The sequence below is a fragment of the Tupaia chinensis genome, unplaced genomic scaffold (assembly GCF_000334495.1).
Source record: "Tupaia chinensis unplaced genomic scaffold, TupChi_1.0 Scaffold000147_1, whole genome shotgun sequence".
Classification (NCBI taxonomy): Eukaryota; Metazoa; Chordata; class Mammalia; order Scandentia; family Tupaiidae; genus Tupaia; species Tupaia belangeri.
The window spans coordinates 1090634-1109538 of NW_006159617.1; the positions used below are offsets into that span (position 1 = coordinate 1090634).

The 18905-nt window shown below is 41.9% G+C and overlaps 1 protein-coding gene and 1 pseudogene across 1 annotated transcript; one reads left to right on the forward strand and one right to left on the reverse strand.

The window, feature by feature from the left end:
• Window positions 1-5938: 5938 nt before the first annotated feature.
• LOC102481079 (spermatogenesis-associated protein 31D3) lies at window positions 5939-12484 on the reverse strand. Its single transcript, XM_014586622.1, has 4 exons — window positions 12284-12484; window positions 11283-11325; window positions 10364-10424; window positions 5939-10100 (listed from the first exon to the last, which is right to left on the reverse strand). Exons 1-4 carry the CDS (start codon window positions 12467-12469, stop codon window positions 6125-6127), a joined length of 4266 nt encoding a protein of 1421 aa, XP_014442108.1. The 5' UTR covers window positions 12470-12484; the 3' UTR covers window positions 5939-6124.
• Window positions 12485-14652: 2168 nt separating this feature from the next.
• On the forward strand, window positions 14653-15122 carry LOC102481503 (centrosomal protein of 19 kDa pseudogene; annotated as a pseudogene).
• The last annotated feature ends 3783 nt before the right edge of the window (window positions 15123-18905 follow it).

Sequence of the window (18905 nt, forward strand, 5' to 3'; positions counted from 1 at the left end):
AAAAGAATATGGCTCCTATAAGCTTTCTTTATACAATAAAAAAGTCTTTTATTAGACATAATTAACTATGTAATTTACCTATCAAAACTGTACTCCCCCCCCACACACACACAGCATGTGTACACTTGCTGGAGAGAAATAGAGACAGAGGGAGGGAAATTGAGAAAGCACTCCCATGGGGAATGATCTGGCCTCAATCCCTTCTCATTCTTTACCCTGTCCTTTCAGGATCTGGGGCAAGTATGCACCCCTGCATAGAGTATTTCTCAAGCACTGAGTCTGGGATTCTAACTACACAGTCGGCTATGTGGGATCCAGCCACCTTCACCACCACAACAAAGGCTGGCCTGCACTTCTGTAAATTTTAATGTATATATAAATTGGTCTCAGACAATCAAGGTAAAAAAGGGTTTTCTTACCAAAAAATGCTTCCTGAGCTGTCTGTCAGAGTCATACTTTGTCTCACCTAATAGGATACACCTTGAGGAGCCGAGGACTGCCAGGAGTTGCTCCATGTCACTCACAGCAACAAGGGACCATGGGATGAGCCATTGGACACCTTATTAGAGAAAAGGCTCTGAGATAAAAGATGGTCAAGTAACTTCATCTCACAAAACTTTATGAGCACCTAACATGGCAGACATTGTTCCGTGCAGTGGAGGCTGAATTGTGCATATATAAACTCCACACTCTTTTATTTCCTTTACAGGAAGGAAAGAAGAGAGGGGAGAGTAAGAAGGAAACTTTAATGTGTGGTCTTTAAACCAAAATCAAGAAAATGACTACCTGGGACCAGTAAGTTGCATAATGGTTATGTCGCTGGACTCCCACGTAGTCCACTGTGGTTTGAGTCCTGGACCTGGTGGCCTAAACTCATGCCGGTCGCGTGTGCGTGTGCGTCCAAGATCCCGAGAGGAGAATGGAGGAGAAGGGATTGTGGCATGGCCATCCCCCTTGGGGGATGATTTCTCGCTTTCTGTCTCTGTCTCTCTCTGTCTTTCTGGCGTGCATGTGACCAATAGCAAAAAACTCTCAAAAAAAGAAAACTAAAAAAAAAAAATGACCACTTCAGAGATATAGTTTGAGTATCATTTATCTGGAATGCATGAAGCAGAAGTACTTCAGGTTTCAGATTTTTTTGGACTTTGGAATATTTGCATACACATTATAAGATATCTTGAGGGTAAGACCCAAGTCTAAACGTGAGATGTTTTTATTTCGTATACACCTTAAAGACAACCTAAAGGTAATTTCATACAATATTTTTGTCTTAAAGTGTTTGACTGCAACCCATCACAGAGATCAGGGGTGGAATTTTCCATTTGTGATGTTGCTCAAAAGCTTTCATATATTGGACCATTTTGCATTTCAGATTGTTTATTTAGGGGTTAAGCTTGTGTAGTTACTGAATAGGAGAAATCTTTTTTTATCTGGGTGGTGGTTTCACAGATGTGTTCATCTCATAGGATGATTTTTGCCATTTTCTAAATGAATGTTATGTTAGTGCATTTATTTTTCTGTTGCCAAGGGAAATACATGAGATTGGGTAAGTTGTAAAGAAAATGGCAACTTATTTGCAAAAGTCATGATTTTGGTGTTGGAAAGTCCAAGGGCATTATCAAGTGGTAGAAGACTGGACTTTGTCACTGTACAAATCACTACTTTCTCTGTCCTTCACAGTCCCATTCTAGGGCATAGGAGACAGGGACTTTGATATATTTTCTAACAACTATGAACAGCTAAAAGGCTCCCATCTTGGCTTCCAGGATCAAGGGACCTGCACTCTTCTTCTGTTCCTTACTGGCCTTGATGCTCTCCCTGTTCTCAGCTTTGTCCTGGTCCTAGCCCTGTGGCCAGGCAGAGAGGTTGCGACCACAGTAGCAGCCCTTACTGCTGCCTCTAGAATAAAGGTCAAGCCCAGTGGAACTTGAATTTAAGACCATGGGGAGGAGGGGAAAGCAATGTGCTGTCTTTCTGAGCTTGCACAGCCACAGGAGAACACGAGCTATGGGAAGTAGCAGGCAGGACACAGGCCAGTGGGTTGTCCTGAGGGAGTAGTGGAGGCATGAGGCATAAGGAGCTGGCGCTGGGAGGGAAGTGCGTGGGGAGGCTGTAGTCAGGGGGAAAGGAGACAGACTCCTTGGCATCTTGGAGAACCAAGACCAAGAGCACAGGATAGGTGTTTATGTTCTTACTGTCACTGAAATCCTAGGCGATTGGGAGAATTCTCTCAATATAGGAAGGGAGAATGGTTCAAAGTAAAAGATGCACTAGAGGTCTCCAGTGTCAGAAACCTGCACATGCCGAGTGTCTGGGAAATGACAGTTGAGTTGGTCCCCATTGGAAGAGGATTCCACCATTCTTTCCCTTACAGATGATAATAGTAACTTGTTTTATATAACTGCTGCACAGACTTCAAGTTGCCTTCCAGTCCAAGAACTGGAAGGGCCTCATCAACCATGTGCCCTCTCTGGGGATTTCTTCACGGTGCACTTCACCCTGATCCTCTACTCCAGGGCTCCACGTCCGGGTGCCACTTGCTCCGACCCACAGGACAGTCGAACGGGTACCTGGGTGAGGTTGGTGAAAAAGGAGACCCACACATACACAAACTCACAAAACTCTCACAGACATACACAGAGTAGAGGCAAGATGAGATACTAATCAAATCTTCGTTTATTGCAGAGCAAACTGTGCTTTATATACAGGCTAGTGGGCACCAATTAATTGCTCAAAAAGAAATACAACAGTATGAGCCAGTCATTAATGTGAGTAAATCTCCCATTGCCTACCAACAGTTGGTCACATAATTTCTGAAACATAGTTTACTCAATAAAAAAGTAAAGCCTAAAGTTTCTAAAATGGCAGACAACTCTCAAAATGGCTTCCATATACAATGCCCTCCACACTGCCCCACTCAATGATGGCTGACTCATGAGATACTCTGGACTCGGTGATATTCATAAAATATAAGCCAGACACAATTTTCAGGAAAATATTCTTATCTCTATCCCCTTTTATAACTGCCAAGTTCTGTCATTTTGTACTGTTCCAAAAAGGATAGGGAAAGGCAAGGATGAACTACTACCCATTTTCCATTTTTATTAGGGTACAGGAAGTGGTGGGAACATGGCCCTTCACTCCAAATTTCATGAGGGAGAAAAGAGTTGGCTTGTGGTAGCAGGGTACATTTATTCCTCACCAAGAGATCCAAGAGAAATATTTCTTCCTAACATTGACCTCACAGCCTGAACACCCCCGTGCTTCTAATTCTAAATCTTCCTGGGAGTAGTAAAGGGTGTTTCTGGCTCTGCTATGTCAGAATAACTCACCCCCCACAGCTCTGTGTAGTTTAGGATAGTGAGGTAGCAGGTAAAAAGATGGCTTGAAAGACTGGCCCCATAGTGCAGTGATGAAATGTTATGTGGATAGAGTCAGATTCCATACGGCCAACCACAGTTTGAATCCCAGCCACAGCACCTGCACATGAATGTGTGTGCCCACATTCCTGATGAGAAGGAGAAATGGAGTCACAAGAATTGTGGTGTGAACATGTCCCATGGGTGGCGGAGGGGCGCTTCCTCTTTTTCTCACTGGAGCGCCCACCTGATAGCAGCTTAAAAATAATAGTAATAATAATAATAATAAAGTATGGTTTGGGGACCAGGCCAGAAAGTGCTACTGTGGTATGCAATGCTCTACAATGCTGAGCACATACAGAAAAGCCTGGGCTCCTGTCCCAGGACCTCCCTGTACATGCTGGACACACACTACAGGGCTGTGATCCTGGCTAACTGAGGTAGGGGTGGATCACAACATGAAGACTCTATTGGGGTTGACTATCTCTCTCTGTTAGAAGAAATAAAGAAATAAATACTGGCCTGCAGGTGGTATAGTGGTTAAGGTGCTAGACTTCCACATGGTTGACTGTGGTTCATATCCTAGATCAGGCAACTTGCTTTCTCACTTTCTCTCTCTCTGGTAAGCACCCATGCCTATAGCAAATTAAAAATAACAATAACAACAATAATAATAAATTGAATTAAATAAATAAATCTTTTAAAAAAGTAACTAACACCCAAAATATAATTTGAACCAGGGCCTGGAGTCTAAGTGTTTTTCTCACTTTGAAAAGACCTAAAAGGTATTAGAGAAAACTCTGTACTTTACAGTTAAAAAAAATAATAAGTTTAATGTTTAACCTAACATTACTATGAAAAATACTCCATTACATATACAAAAGCAAATTAACTGCACATTTTTTTGAATTGCATTTTACAGTTTGGTACAAATATTTTAGACCTCAATCTTATCTTCGAATCACTACTATTTTAAATTTGGCAGTGAAGTCAGAATTAGTTTTTGACTTACAGCATGATTCTGTTGCTACTTTAAATGCTCGTTAATATTTTAGGAAGCTTGGAGGTTTCATCTTTTTTTGAGTTAATGTCTAAATTTTTATATTTTGATGGCCTCAAATATTAAGATTAAGAAGATACAATTAAACAAATTGGTATATATTTTCAATATTTAAAAAATGTTTAATTTTGTTATTGTTAGGGTTAAATTTGGGGTTGGTGTTCACTTATATAATAAAAGTTTAATTATGAAGTGAAATAATCTTAAGTATGATGTAAGATGCACCTGTATATAAATGAAAATGGAATGCAGGAAAACGCTTTACTATAGAAACTGTACTGGAAGATTTATGAAAGCATGTGAAATTGTACCTAAAATAATGCTATTAGTGACTATGTTAAGTGTATTGTACTTGATGAAAGAATGTATTTAGTCACAGTTAAATATCTAAATAATGTCACTTTAAAAAATGTGTTTATGGACCAGCCGGTGGTGTGGTGGTTAAAGTGGATGGATCCCCTATGTCCCACTGTATGGTTTGTGGCTGGGATCCTGTAGCTTGAGAAACAAACTGGGTGCATGTGTGTGCCTGCCAAACATTCTCAAATTTTGGGAAGGGAGAAATGGAGGAGAAGGGATGGCAGTGTGACCATTCCCCATGGAGAGTCTTTTCTCACTTTATTGGTTTCTCTCTCTCTTTCTCTCTCTTCAAGTACAAATGCCCTGTGGAAAAAAAAAACTTTAAAAATATTTTGGACCAGCCGATGGTATAGTGGTGAAGGCAGTGGGATCCTATATGGCTGACTATGTAGTTTCAGGCCCAGATCTTGCAGCTGAAAAACATGCTGGGCTGAAACGGAAAGATTTGTAGGTATAATAGCTGGGAGGCCAGCTGTAGCTACTAGAGACAGTGTAGAAGGGGATGGTAAAAGCAGGTGGGTAGCAAGGGGTGGCAGGGAGGGGATCAGTGATTAAAACAAACAACACATTTAATAGACACAAAATTGAAGTTATCTGTTGATAATGTATATGCAATGTCTTTGACTTGACTAATTTATACTGGGAAAAACTGTGTTGTACACTGTAAAGATGTACAGCAATTAAATGTAAACAAAAATTTTTTCATTTAATTAAAAAGAATCAAAAACATGCTGGGTGCATGGGCATTGGTGCCCAAAATCCCAAAAGGAGACATAGGGAAGGAATTGCAGCATGACCATTCCACTTTCTCACTTTCCTTCTCTTTCTCCCTCTTTCTGGCTAGGGCATGTGCTCTCTAGAAAAAAAAAGAAGTATTTGTAATTTGCTCAGATGATGGAGGATTTTTTTGGACTGCAGGGGTTATTAGCAATGTGTGATTTGTGTTTTACTTTATAGGTATTTGTGATATACTCGTTTTTATAAGTCATATTCAGATAATCCTAATAACTATCTTTGACAATCTATTAAAAGGTTTTACATTGGAAAATTAAAAGGGAAATAGTAATAAAAGCTAAACTACCTCCTTTCCTGAGCACAAGCTCTGGGATACTCCAAATCCATTCTTCCCAGGGCAGAACACAGAGGACACCACTGCGTGTTAGACACAACATTTAATGGGGAGAACCAATATATTGTTGATTGTTTTAAACAGAGATTGTTCTTATCCAAAAATGAACTACCATGAAAACTGAGAGGCCCTTTCCACAGGAACTGGATAATTCCTTTGGGGAGAGTTTTGCTTCCTCTATGTGGTGGAGAAGCATTTTCTTTTTGCAAAGAAGGGTCAATGGCTGAACACAGTGCCTTCAGCAGGTGTGATAGCAGCTGGAGGCACCTGGCATACTCGCATGCAGGTGGGGCTTGGATGGGATGCAGGCTCCCTGGAGGGTTCAGAAGAGCAATGACTTTGGAGTAATAGCTGGTCCTTCAATATCACAGCTTTCTGGGGATGTCTGATTCTGTCTCTCTTCTTTCTGACACTTGTAAGACAACTTGGGGCAGGAATGACAGCTTCTTGAGTGCAGGAGTGGGTATTTGACCCCTTCTCTTGCTGTGGGTCAGAGGGAGCCTGATAGTTTGAGGACTGTCCCTTATTGGGTTCCTTTTGTTCCTTTTTCTGCTGACTTAACTCCAAGGGCTCAGGTTCCTGACTACATGCCAGTTTCTCCTCTATAATCCTCCCAATGGCTGCCATGAGCTCATGAGCTTCAGGAGGTCCACAGCTCATAAAGAGAGCTTGATCTTTAATTGGGTTGTAGCACCCTGAAAAGTCTGGCATGAACTTGCCTTTTTGCAGGGGACTTTTCTTCTTTGTACCCTTTCTCTTGGAGTTGATCCACTGAAAAAATTGCCTTATCTTTTTGCTAAAATAGGTTTCAGGAGGAAATGTTTCCTTCTGTGACAGGGATGCAGAAGTCTTCTCTAATTTCCTATCTTGAGGAGGATGGGTCTTCCCTTCAGCTCTGGCTGTCCCTAATCCTGAGTTCTTGCCTTCGCAGTCTTCTGCTTTGGGTCCTGGGGGACTTACTCTCTCTGTAGTTGGTGAGACATTCTTACCATGGCATTTACATACAACACGCCTAGGGACCCAGAGCTCCTGTCCCTGCTCCACACCGATTCCCCTGTCATCCAAGCAAATGTGCAATACCTGGACGTCTGCCAGGTTTGTACTGGAGACACTTGGGGAATGAGGCATGGAGGAATCAGAAGTTGAGCTAACTGAAGAAAGAGAGGTGTCACTAGAAGAGCTTTGGGCCTGGCTATGTTCCAAACTCTCCAATTTAAACCTTAATTCATCAAGGAGTTGTCTTTTAAGGTCTGATAATTTAAGGTCTTCAGGAATAGGTACTCTTGGTGGAGAGTATTCAGTGGTTGGGGTCTTTTCTACATTACTTGTTCCCACCTTTATCATTTGGGGGCTTCTCAACTTACTGCTTTTCAAGATATCATTAGGTCGAAAAGCACAGAGCTCATCAGCCTTGACTATCTTCCTGGACATGTTGGATGTGGGAAAATTCTCTGAATTCTTCTCCACCATCATTTTGTCCTGAAGCATTTCTACTCTGCCAGTAGCTCTCACTTTCTCATCCATTGATTCATGTCCATCCTCATATTGCTTTGTGGGCAGCTCTAGGCTGCATCTGTTGACTACTGCAACATCGTTCTGATTTGGTTTTTCTACGATGCTGTGTGTGCAGGGCAGACATGTCTGTCTACTACTCTCGATTGTCTGAACATTCTGTGTAAACTCATTGTCAGTATCAGAAGGCAATTGTCTCAGGGCTTTCTGTCTTTCCTTGTCCATAGGTGAGATGGCAAGGAGAGTATGATCTAGGACAGGGAGAAACTTTGTTGTTCCCACTTTGTCTTTATGAAAAGCTTTAGAGCGGGCCTTGATAACACTAGCTGTGGAATCCACCCCAGATATGTGGATGGCATATGAAGGAAAGTCAATCTGGGGAAGAGGCCATGTTTTTGTTTCTCTTAACACAAAGAATTTAATGGATTCAAGGACCTTGAGGGGCAGGCCCCACCTCTGACTTACTCGAAACCTTATAATATGGGCTTCTAGGAGGTTTTGAATTTGGGGACCAAGAAAAGAAAGCTCTAGGGTGGCAATATGGCTGGAGAATTTACCCTCCAATGGTGCTACCTTTGTGTTTTCTGTATTGGTATAACTTCCATAAGGAGGCAACACATTTTCATCAGCCAGCCACGAACGACACACGTCTACAGGGATCCTACCTGCAGTGATCTGCCAAAACTTCCTGCTTAAATGCAATCTCAGGATGGTTTTCACTTGATTCTGGTCTAAGTTCCTGCTAGGCATACTTAGTAATTCATTCCCTGAGACATTCCTTGAGTGATATATCCAGTCACCTATTGTCTCAGAGGTGGCCCTCAGGTCCTTCTCTACATAGCATTCTGAGTCCACTGGTGAGTTTTCTGATGGGCACTTTCCCAGGATTGGGCCAAGATTCTTTGCCATGTCCCTCATTGGTTGAAATATTGTTGGGAACCTCTCATGGAAACTGCCTGGAAAACTGAATTCTGTCTTTACCAACTCTTTTCTACTACAGCCCTGAAACTCGGGGAGCTGTGAGAGAGCATGTCTGACATTCTGGTGCAATGTTTCTGTTGAATTGTAGCAAGGCTCCATCAGTGCTGTCGATCCTAGATTCCTACAGGCTGGGAGGCACCAGTGGGGAATTTGTTTCTTTGGAACATGGAGCTCCGGTTTCTCCTGAGTGTCACTAGTGACATGAAAATTACCAGGAAAGATGGAGACAGGAACATGGACTTGGGAAGAATGGCTGACCAATGGAAGGTTAGGAGCTGGAGGACGTAAACCTTCTTGACACTTTTGGAGCACCGGGACGAAACCCCACAAACTTTCTTGATGTTTTTGCAACACATGCCATTCTAGGTTCTGATTTTCATTTGAGATTTGAGAGTCTACCTCATTCTGGGGTCTATGAAAAGAAACTCCACACTTCTTAATCTGGGGTGAAGATAATGATGCTGGGTTAGGGAGTGGAGATTGAAGGTGGGCCTGGGAATGAACCTGAATGAAAGGTAGAATTGGCAGATGTATATTGGTGATGGGCGGAGGATGAGAATTAGAAAGTACTGGAGATTCTCGATCCTGAATTTGGGCTGCAGGAATATTACAGATCCCATTGAATAAGACACAGCAAAGCTCTAGTGGAAAACTACTCCTAGTCACTAACAGAGGAGCCACTAAGGACTCACTATGCAGTGAAGGAAGACCCCAGAAGAGCTGGCTGTATATCCGTTCCATGTTTTCTCCCCCAGTCTTGTCACATAGGAACTGCTGACAAATGTGCAGTCCCTCTGGTTTTCCTTGGGTATCCCAGATAGTTTGGGGGACTGTGAAGTCCTGCTTATTAAGTAACTGCAGTGAATTCTCTGAGGATGTCATTTGATAGTCAGACCACATTTGTCTTGAAAGTAGTTCCTCCTCTTTTTCACTCTTCTTAAAAATCTGGAAAATCATTTTCTTTTTTATATGTCGCTCCAAGAGTGCCTGTATGTTAAGGCCAATGAAAGAAAGGCTATTGACCTCCATTTGCTTGATATTAGTGTCTCCCCAGCAATAGGTTTCTGGTACACAGAAAGAAACATGCTCTTCCTGAAAATTAGAGTGTGGCAATCTGGGGAGGAACATGGTCCTGGCATGAGTGTGCCACCAGGAGAATTCTGAAATTGCCATGCTTGAGTGATCAAGGTCTCTGATGGCTGAGACTTTAGTGGACAACCCTTCACGGCTATCCAGCCGTGGATGGAAAACAGGATCTACTTTCTGAGTGTGATGTTGGAGGAGAGAGTGGCCAGCAGGTGGTTGAGATGGGAAATGGCCCACTGGGAATGTGCAACCCACGGGAGGAAGAGGATCTGGTGGCAGAGAGTCTCCCAATGGTGGGGGCGACAGTGAGTCAACTAAGGGGGTCTTTAGGCTGGGTGACAGGTTAGGGGTTGGAGGTGGAGAAGGCTCAGACAAATGGCCAGCTATCAGGTCTCCTGGAGGGCTTGGTGACAGTGTGGAAGGCAGAAACATTGATGCCTCAGTCACAAAAGCTGTGGAAGTCAAAGAGGACACAGAGGGAGTAGCCTCGTCCTTGGCCCCCCAGTCCAGCAGGCGATTGACCTCGGCTGTCGATCTGTTACACACCTCACAGAGGGAGTCTGGGCACAACAGCTGACGAAAGTGGGTGGAATCATGATGCTGGCCCAGGGAGCTGCAGAGACAGGAAGTACAAAGCTGTAGCCACGAAAAAGCAGGCAAAGGAGGACCTCCTGGGCTAGGGACCACCTGAGCCTGCTACCCTAACACATGGCCCCACACCATGACTTCACATTCTTGTCTTTCCCCATGACCTTCATGCACATTCCCATCCCTGTGGCTACCCTCTCCCATGACAGCATAGACTGCATTGAGTCTCAGAAGTGCATAGAAAATGCAAAAAAGGGGGACCAGGAAGGAAAGGGAACGATTAATCACCTTATCAGAATACGATGCAGCCTCTGTCCCTCCTCTGCTTCTCTCTTGCAAGTTTTTGAACCTGGGAAATCAGAAAAGTGAGTTATAAGGAGAGAAGGTAGAAATATTGAGAGTGTGGGGCCAGCAGATGGCCTAATGGCTGTGTCACTATGCTCCTATTTAGTTGATTGAAGTTCGAATCCTGGACCTGGTGGCCTAAAATCACACCAGGGGTGTGTGTGTGTGTGTGTGTGTGTGTGTGTGTGTCCAAAATCTTGAGAGGAGAATGGAGGCGAAGGGATTGCAGTGTGGCCATCCCCTCTGGGGGTGCTTGCTTGCTTTCTGTCTCTCTGTCCTTCTGGAGAGCTCATGTGCCCTATAGCAAAAACCTCTCCAAAAAAAAAAAAAAGAAATATAGAGAGTAAATAGGAGCCCTGTTATGAGAGACTCTTGGGGTATTACTCTCTGAAATCCTCATGAATCATTAAAGTTAAGCGGTCAATGATGATACTGACAAAGTTCATGTGTCTATGTGGTTTTATTTCTGAAGTCCTTTCACAAGTCCCTTCACGTACTTTACTCCATGTGATATTTGAAAGCATCACATGAAACACAGAGGTCAAAGTTTAGCTCCATGAGGAATCTGAGCACATCAAAATACTTTCACCCCTGAGACAGAAGTTCCAAGTCTAAATCAACCAGTAGTCCTTCCTCAACCTCTCACTTGGAGATCTACTCGGCTACCCAGGTCCATCATGGCCCCACAGAGCAGGGACTCTGTCTCAGAGGCTGCCTTCCCATGAGCCTCTCCTGTGGGCTCTGTTTTCTGAGAGAGGTCATATCTAGTAACTGACATCCTCAGAGGTCATGGACCTGGGACCTCACAGAAAGGACAGGAAGGGTACCTAGAGGACTTCAGGTCAAACAGGAAGAAACTTACCTCGAAATGTTCCACCTTTCCTTCTCTTCGCTCTACCCAGATGCTGAGAAGAAAAAGAAAAGAATGAAGAAGTGGGACTCATTTCTCTCTATCCTCTCTTCTAGGAAGATGAGAGAATTTTTTTTTTAACCAAGAATAATATGACTCTTCATTTTAACCACTAGAAAAATTTCCTTTTTTATTATTTTTAAAAAATCAGATATTTTCAATTTTTTTCTTTGAAAAACTCAAGGAGATTCCAACAGATGGCATGGTGGTTAAGTACTGGACTCCCACATAGCTGACTGCAGTTTGAGTCCTGGACCTGGCATCTCCTGTGTATGTGCCCCAGATATGGAGGTGTGACTGGAGGAGAAATGATTGAAGCGTGATTTCTCACTTTCTTTTTCACTGTCTCTCTCACATTCTATGGCAAAACTTTCAAAAAAAAAAAAAAGCACACATTTTGCTGTGAAATTCATATTTAATATTTTCATTTAGAAGTCTTCTCAAAGAAGATATAGAATTTGAAACTAGTGGCCACTTCTGTATTCCATCAGAGGACTGTGTATACTGAGGACGGAGCTCAGGTCCAGCCTCTGCTCAAAGCCTCCCATAAGTGCAGCATTGCTCTCCTGCTCTTCCACATGGAAGAAGTCTTGGTCGAGCAAACCTGACATGGGAATGTGACTCATGATCAAGTGTCAGGCTATTCTTCAGAGAACCCACCCTCTCCACCTAAGCTAACCAGGACCTCAGAATCACTGTGTTTGGGATTTTATCCTGGACCCCTTAATCATACCCAGACATTTTCTGAGCTTCAGGTAGGAACTTCAGTCCTCCCTGATCCTCCCCAGCCCTAGTCTTCTCCCAGAAATGATATCCTCTGTTCTCCTCAGATTTCCCATCTCAGGCATCCCACTGAGCCAACCAAACTCATTTATAAGTATGAAAATAGACATGGAAAATAGCCATGGTGGCAGCGATGAGTCTCTCTTGGGGAGTTACCCCTGTTTTCTTACCTTATGGGTGTGTTCATGTTTTCTGAGGTTTTGTGTGAATGATGCCAACACCAAGTAGCACAGGTATAGAAGAAGTAACCCCAGTCCACTCAGCAAGGTAAGCCTGGGGTCAACAGCTAAGACAGCTGAGTCCAGGCTCAGGACCGGCTCACTGTAGCTCTTCAAGTAGAAGAGAATACTCTCCATTGTCTGAGTCACGGGGCTGCCTGAGGCAACTTGAGCTCTGAGGGTGCAAGGGCTTTGCTGTAGTCCCAGGCCTGCATCACAGAGCATGGGAGAGTCACAGAGGGTTTCTCAGGCTGGGAGAGAGGGCCACAGAGGGAGGGTGTGCCCCACCCACCAACCCAGCAGACCCATCCCTGCCCTACCATTGCTTTTCCCACTTCCACCCTTTTCTTCATTTCATATGTTGACCTTGCTGACATTTTCTGTTTGCTTATCTGTATCTCAGATATTACCCAAGTCCCCCTTTACTATTAAAAGCCCCAGAAATATTTGTCTTTTAATGCAGGGTGCTTGGTTTCCATGTGGTGAAGCGGTTTAGTTTCATGGCTTTATTGGACAGCTGGTCGCCACATAATAAACAAAGTGAGCCTGGGGAATGTGAATCACTTGTTGCATAAAACCTGTGATTTAAGTAGGACTCTTGGTAGTTTCTTTTAAATGTAAATTTCTTTTTATTGGAAGTCTTAGAGTCATCTGCTGTCTCTCACTGGGTCTTTCTCCCTTTTTAAAGAAGCTCTCTAGTGACATTTGCTTTTTACTCATTTTGGCTAGGGCTAGCTTGTGGGCTTACCAAAATTGTGACTAAGACAAGTGTACGGTGTAGGAAAGAAGTGTGGATAGAAGTGGTAAATAAAATAATGGGTGGGCCATGTGTGGACTAATAAAGCCAGCCACCATATGCTGCTTGTCATTTGCCACTCAGTGATAGAGTTTTGATGTGAGTCTGTAAGCAACTGATTTATTGTGGTTTCTGTGCCATCAAACCTCTCTGCTAATGTCAATCAGTATTTGCAGTCACTTCTCAGTGCTAGTATCATCACCTCAGCTCCACCTCCGATCATCGGGCATTCATCAGGAACGTGCAACCTAGATCTCTTGGATGAGCAGTTCACAATAGAGTTCATGCTCCTATGAGAGTCTAACGTGGCCACTGATCTGACAGGAGGTGGAACTCGGGCAGTAACGTGAGTGATGGGGAGCAGCTGTAAATACAGATGAAACTTTTTTTTTTTTTTTGAGAGGTTTTCGCTATAGGGCGTGTGCGCTCGCCAGACAGACAGAGAGACATAGAGACAGAAAGCGAGAAATCACCCCCCAGAGGGGATGGTCAAGCCACAATCCCTTCTCCTCCATTCTCCTCTCAGGATCTTGGGCATCCACGCACACGCTCCCAGTGTGAATTTTAAGCCACCGGGTCTGGGAAGCGAACCGCAGTCCACTACGTGGGAGTCCAGCAACATAGCCATTACGCTAACTACTGGTTCACAATACAGATGAAGCTTTGCTTGCTCAGCCATTGCTTACCTGCCATGAAGCCTGGTTCTGGTTCCTAACAGATCACAAATCAGTACCAGTCCATGGCCCGGGGTGTGAGGACTCTGGACTATGGATTGTTTTTTGTTTATGTTTTGGTCTATGGATTTTGATAAAGGTATAGTGACATGGCCCTACTATTGTAGTATCATGGAAAATAGCTTCACTGACATAAAAATCCTCTGGGCTCTTCCTGTTTGTTCTATACTCCCTAATCTCCTGGCAAAAGGGAACTTTTTACTGTCTACATAATCTTGCCTCTTTCAGAAGCCATATAGTTGGAATTGTACAGTATGTGGCCCTATCACATTCATTTTTTTCATTTATTAATATACGTTGGCAGTTCCTCCATGGTTTTTCAAGGTTTGATAGGTCTTTTTTATTTATTTATTTTTTTTGTTAAGCAGTGAATAATATTCCATTCCCTGGACATACTACAATTTACTTATCTATTCATTTACTTAAGGACATCTCGATTGATTTTAATTTTGACAATTATGACTAAAGCTTCTATAAGCTTTCTTAAAACTATTAAGATAAAATTCCAAGTGTTTGTGGTTCAGGCCTCCTATGAAGCAGTTCACCACACGGTCATGTCAGTGGGGCTGTGGCTGTTGCCACCTTCTCCATTGCTGGGCTCTGCCTGGCCTCAAAGTCGACTGACATGCTCTTCATGGTTGTGGCTGCGTGGAAACAACCCCCTCACAGTAGTTTTGATGTTGACCCAGAGGAGAAGATGCACTTTATGTACTCTCTAGGCAGGAAGACATGATGCAACGAATACATTTTCATCAGATTCCCTCCGATTTACCCTGAAGTGTTCTGTGGTAATGATGTGCATTGCCAAGAAATGTGAAATTAGATTCCAGCCTCCAGCTATTATCTTAATTTATGAGAATGAAATTAAGGGGAAAAGTTGCCAGTGTTATCATGCCAGTCCAAAATGTTTCAGAGTTGCTGAACAGTTAAAGAATAATCCACAGCACAAGAGTTATATGGAATGAGTACCCCTGAGGCAATTAGAGAAGTTATTCTTTTTTTTTTTTTTTTAACAAGGTTATTTATAGGGGCAGAGTTCAGCAGAAACAATGGAACAAATTAAACGAGAAATAACAATTGACCCTGAGGAAGACCTGAATAGACTGGATGACAAGGAGCTTACCAAAAGGAAGAGAGCATTGTGGATGAGCTTTTTGAGAAAAATCAGAAGGACAATCTGAATTTTGTTTATGACACTGAGGTTGAGTTCCCACAGGATGAACAACTGCAGTCCTGTGGCTGGGACAGAGCCAGCTGCTGAGGTCTGATGCTCAACAGTGAAAAAAACTTTCTAGGAAGCAGAATATCCATGTTTATATAAGAACATATTGGTCTAGAACAATCTGTGAACAACACTAAGTGTGTATGTTGGGTCATAATTGGATTGGTCATGTAACATTTTAAAACCAGAACATTTACAGGGGCCAGTAGTTGGTGTAGTAGTTAAGGTGCTGTACACCCACGTGAGTGGCTGTGAATCGAATCCCCTTCAACCCAAAGGCTTGGAACTCATGCAAGACCCTTGTGTGTGCATGAGAGGAGAGTGGAGAAGGGATGGTGGTGGGGCCATCCACCTGCGGGGTGATTTCTCACTTTCTGTCTTTCTGTCTGTCTCTGCAGTTAGTGTACATGCCCTTAAAACCCATTTCTTTTGTTAAAAGTTATAACATTCCAGTCAAAACCCTGGCAATAATGAATATCTCCGATTTCTTTTTTTTTCTTCTTTTTTTTTTTTTTTTTTTTTTTTTGAGAGCTTTTTCTTATATGGGGGCTGTGCTCACCAGACAGACAGAGAGAGACAGAGAGACAGAAAGCAAGAAATCACCCCCCAGGGGGGATGGCCACGCCACAATCCCTTCTCCATTCTCCACTCGGGATCTTGGGCACACACGCACATGCGCCTGGTGTGAGTTTTAAGCCACCTTGTTCCGGGACGTGAACCACAGTCGACTACATGGGAGTCCAGCAACATAGCCATTATACTAACTGCTGATCTCAAGTATCTCCAATTTCTTACGCAAGACAAATAACCCTTCTGCCTCAAAATAAGAATACTCACAAATACTTTCCAATTCCAGAGGAGTCAGGAAGGGAGAAAACTTTAAGTTTTAATTAAAAAAAAAAATCAAGCAAAAAAATTTTTAACAAATTGCTGAGCCTATCATGAGTTATTTCTTTTGGGATCTGTAGATAATGTAATGGTTATGTTGCTGGACTCCCACATAGTCAACCGAGGTTCGTATCCTGGACCCGGGGACTTAAAATTCACACCAGTGTGTGTGCATGCATGCCCAAAATCCCAAGAGGAGAATAGAGGAGAAGAGATTGTGATGAGGCTGTCCCCCATAGGGGGTGATTTCTTGCTGTCTCTCCAGCAAGCACACTCACTCTGTAGCAAAAATCTCTAATAAAAAATTAATTTTAAAAATAGGACATTTAGAGTATTTACTCTGTAGGTGCTTGATGAATACAGGAAAAACAGAATAAAGGACTCTGCACTTTTAAGGAGCTTGTAATCTAACTGGAAAAAAAGTCTAAATAAAAAGTAAATTGTGAAAAGCTAATGGTATGAAGTTGCAGAAAGAGTAGAGCCAGACGCTTGATAAAGACTAAAGAAGACACTAGATTAATGATGAGTGAATTGTTTAGTACACTTACCATATATGTACTATACACACAGAGACACACACACACACACACACGTATAAAATGGGTGAATTGTTTAGTACACTTACCATATACGTACTATACACACACAGAGACACACACATACACATATAAAATGGGTGTTTTGTTTAGTACACTTACCATATACGTACTATACACACACAGAGACACACACATACACATAAAATGGGTGAATTGTTTAGTACACTTACCATATACGTACTATACACACACAGAGACACACACATACACATATAAAATGGGTGAATTGTTAAGTACACTTACCATATATGTACTATACACACACAGACACACACACATACATATAAAATGGGTGAATTATTTAGTATACTTACCATACATATATACACACATATGTATAAACATACATATATAAAATGTTTTTTCTATTTTTTTATAATTTTATTCAATGAATATAAACTTCATTATAGAAAATATAGGACTTATACTGATTAAACAGATATTCTATTAGGAATAAATGCATCTGGGAATAGCAGGTGGCGTGGTGGTGCTGAACTCCCACATGGCCAACCACAGTTCAAGTCCTGGACCTGGTGGCTTGCTTTCTCAATTTCTCTCTCTCTCTCTATCTCTCTGGTCAAATTTAAAAATAATAATAGTGATGAATAAAATTAAAATCATTCTTTATGACAAAAAGAATAAATGAATTTGTACACAGATCACTTCATTAACAAAGATCTTCTCAGGTAGATCAAACCTCATAAATAGGCCTAAACTGGCAGTCTCTATTACTCATTCATTATGGGTAGATGTCCCAATTTACAAACAAATCTCTTAGTTCTAGGAGAGGTTTAGGGTTTCAGAATGTCTTTAGTATGTATTTCCTGATACTGGAGGGGCCAAATTTCTCTTGTCTATCAAATGACATTCACTTGCAGCTGCGGGGCATTTTGCAGAGGCATTCTTTATTCCAGAGTTAAATACAATAAATATGCAATGCGGATATTGTAATTCTCTACTAATAATTATATGTCCTCTTAAAGTATAATTTGCTTATTGCTCCTCAAATAAAAATACCTATTTCTTGTCTTTTTATCACTCTCTTTTCCCCCTTTTCCCGTGGCTCTCATCTGGAATCTTATACAAGCTTCTATCCAAATACTACCATTTCATGGCCAGGCATAGTCTTATCTCCATCTCTTAAAAAAACAAAGACTAAGTCTTTCCTGACTAGTCTATTCACTCATTAAAAGTGCACAATGATGTTGGAGATGACACCCACAGTAGCAGACCATCCATATCAGTCTGTGAGGAAAAAATACATGTAATTTATGCTCAAATTGAAAAGGGAAAGTGAATAATCACAGAAACAATAGTCAATTCTTTGGACATCTTAATTGGTCCAGGCTCACAATTATGTCTGAAAAATTAAACTTGAGCAGACTTTCTGCTCAATGAATGACAAAACTATTGGGCCCAGATCAGCTGTAGACAAGAGCAGAAGGTTCAATAGACATTTTAAACAGGTGGAATCAAGATCTTAAATAATTTCTTCAAAGAATTGTAACAGGAGATAACACATTGGCTTTATCAACATCATCAAAGCAATGATTACAAGAGGTGGAACTGATCCAGTCAAAGGAAAAGTAAGAGCAATGTTCATGGCTACAAGGCATTTTGCTTGTTGACTTTCTGCAAGGTCAAAGAATGAAAACATCTGCTTGTTATGAGAGTGTCTTGAGAAATTTAGCCAAAACGTTAGCAGAAATATACCTAGGAAAGCTTTATGAGAGTCCTCCACCATGACGATGCTACTGCTCATTCCTCTCATCAGAGGCAGTTCTGTGAGATTTGCAATGAGAAATCATTAGGCATCTACCTTTCAGTCCTGACTTGATGCCTTCTGACTTCTGTTTCCTAATCTTAAAAAATTAAAAACAAACAAACAAACAAAAAACACAGGACAACTCTTAAAGGGCAGTTATTTTTCTTCAGTTAATGATATTAGAAAGGTTGTATTGAGGGGGGGCTAGCAGGTGATGTGGTGGTTAAGGAACTGGATTCCCTCATGGCTGACTGTTTCAAGTCCTGGACCTGGTGGCTTGAAAAATCACTGTAGATTTGTGTGTTTGAGTGCCCCAAATCCTAAGAGAATGGAAAAGAAGGGATTGTGTTATAACCACTCTTATGAGATGATTTCTCACTTTCCCTCTCTTTGTTTCTCCCAGTCTCTATCTGTCAAGCACATGTGTCCTATGGCAAAAACCTAATATTTTTTTTTCATTTTAAAAAATAAAAATAAAACAAAAAGACTGTATTAGCATGGTTAAATTTTCAGGGCCCTCAGTTCTTTAGAGATGGACTGAGTGGCTGGTGTCATTGTTTACAATAGTCA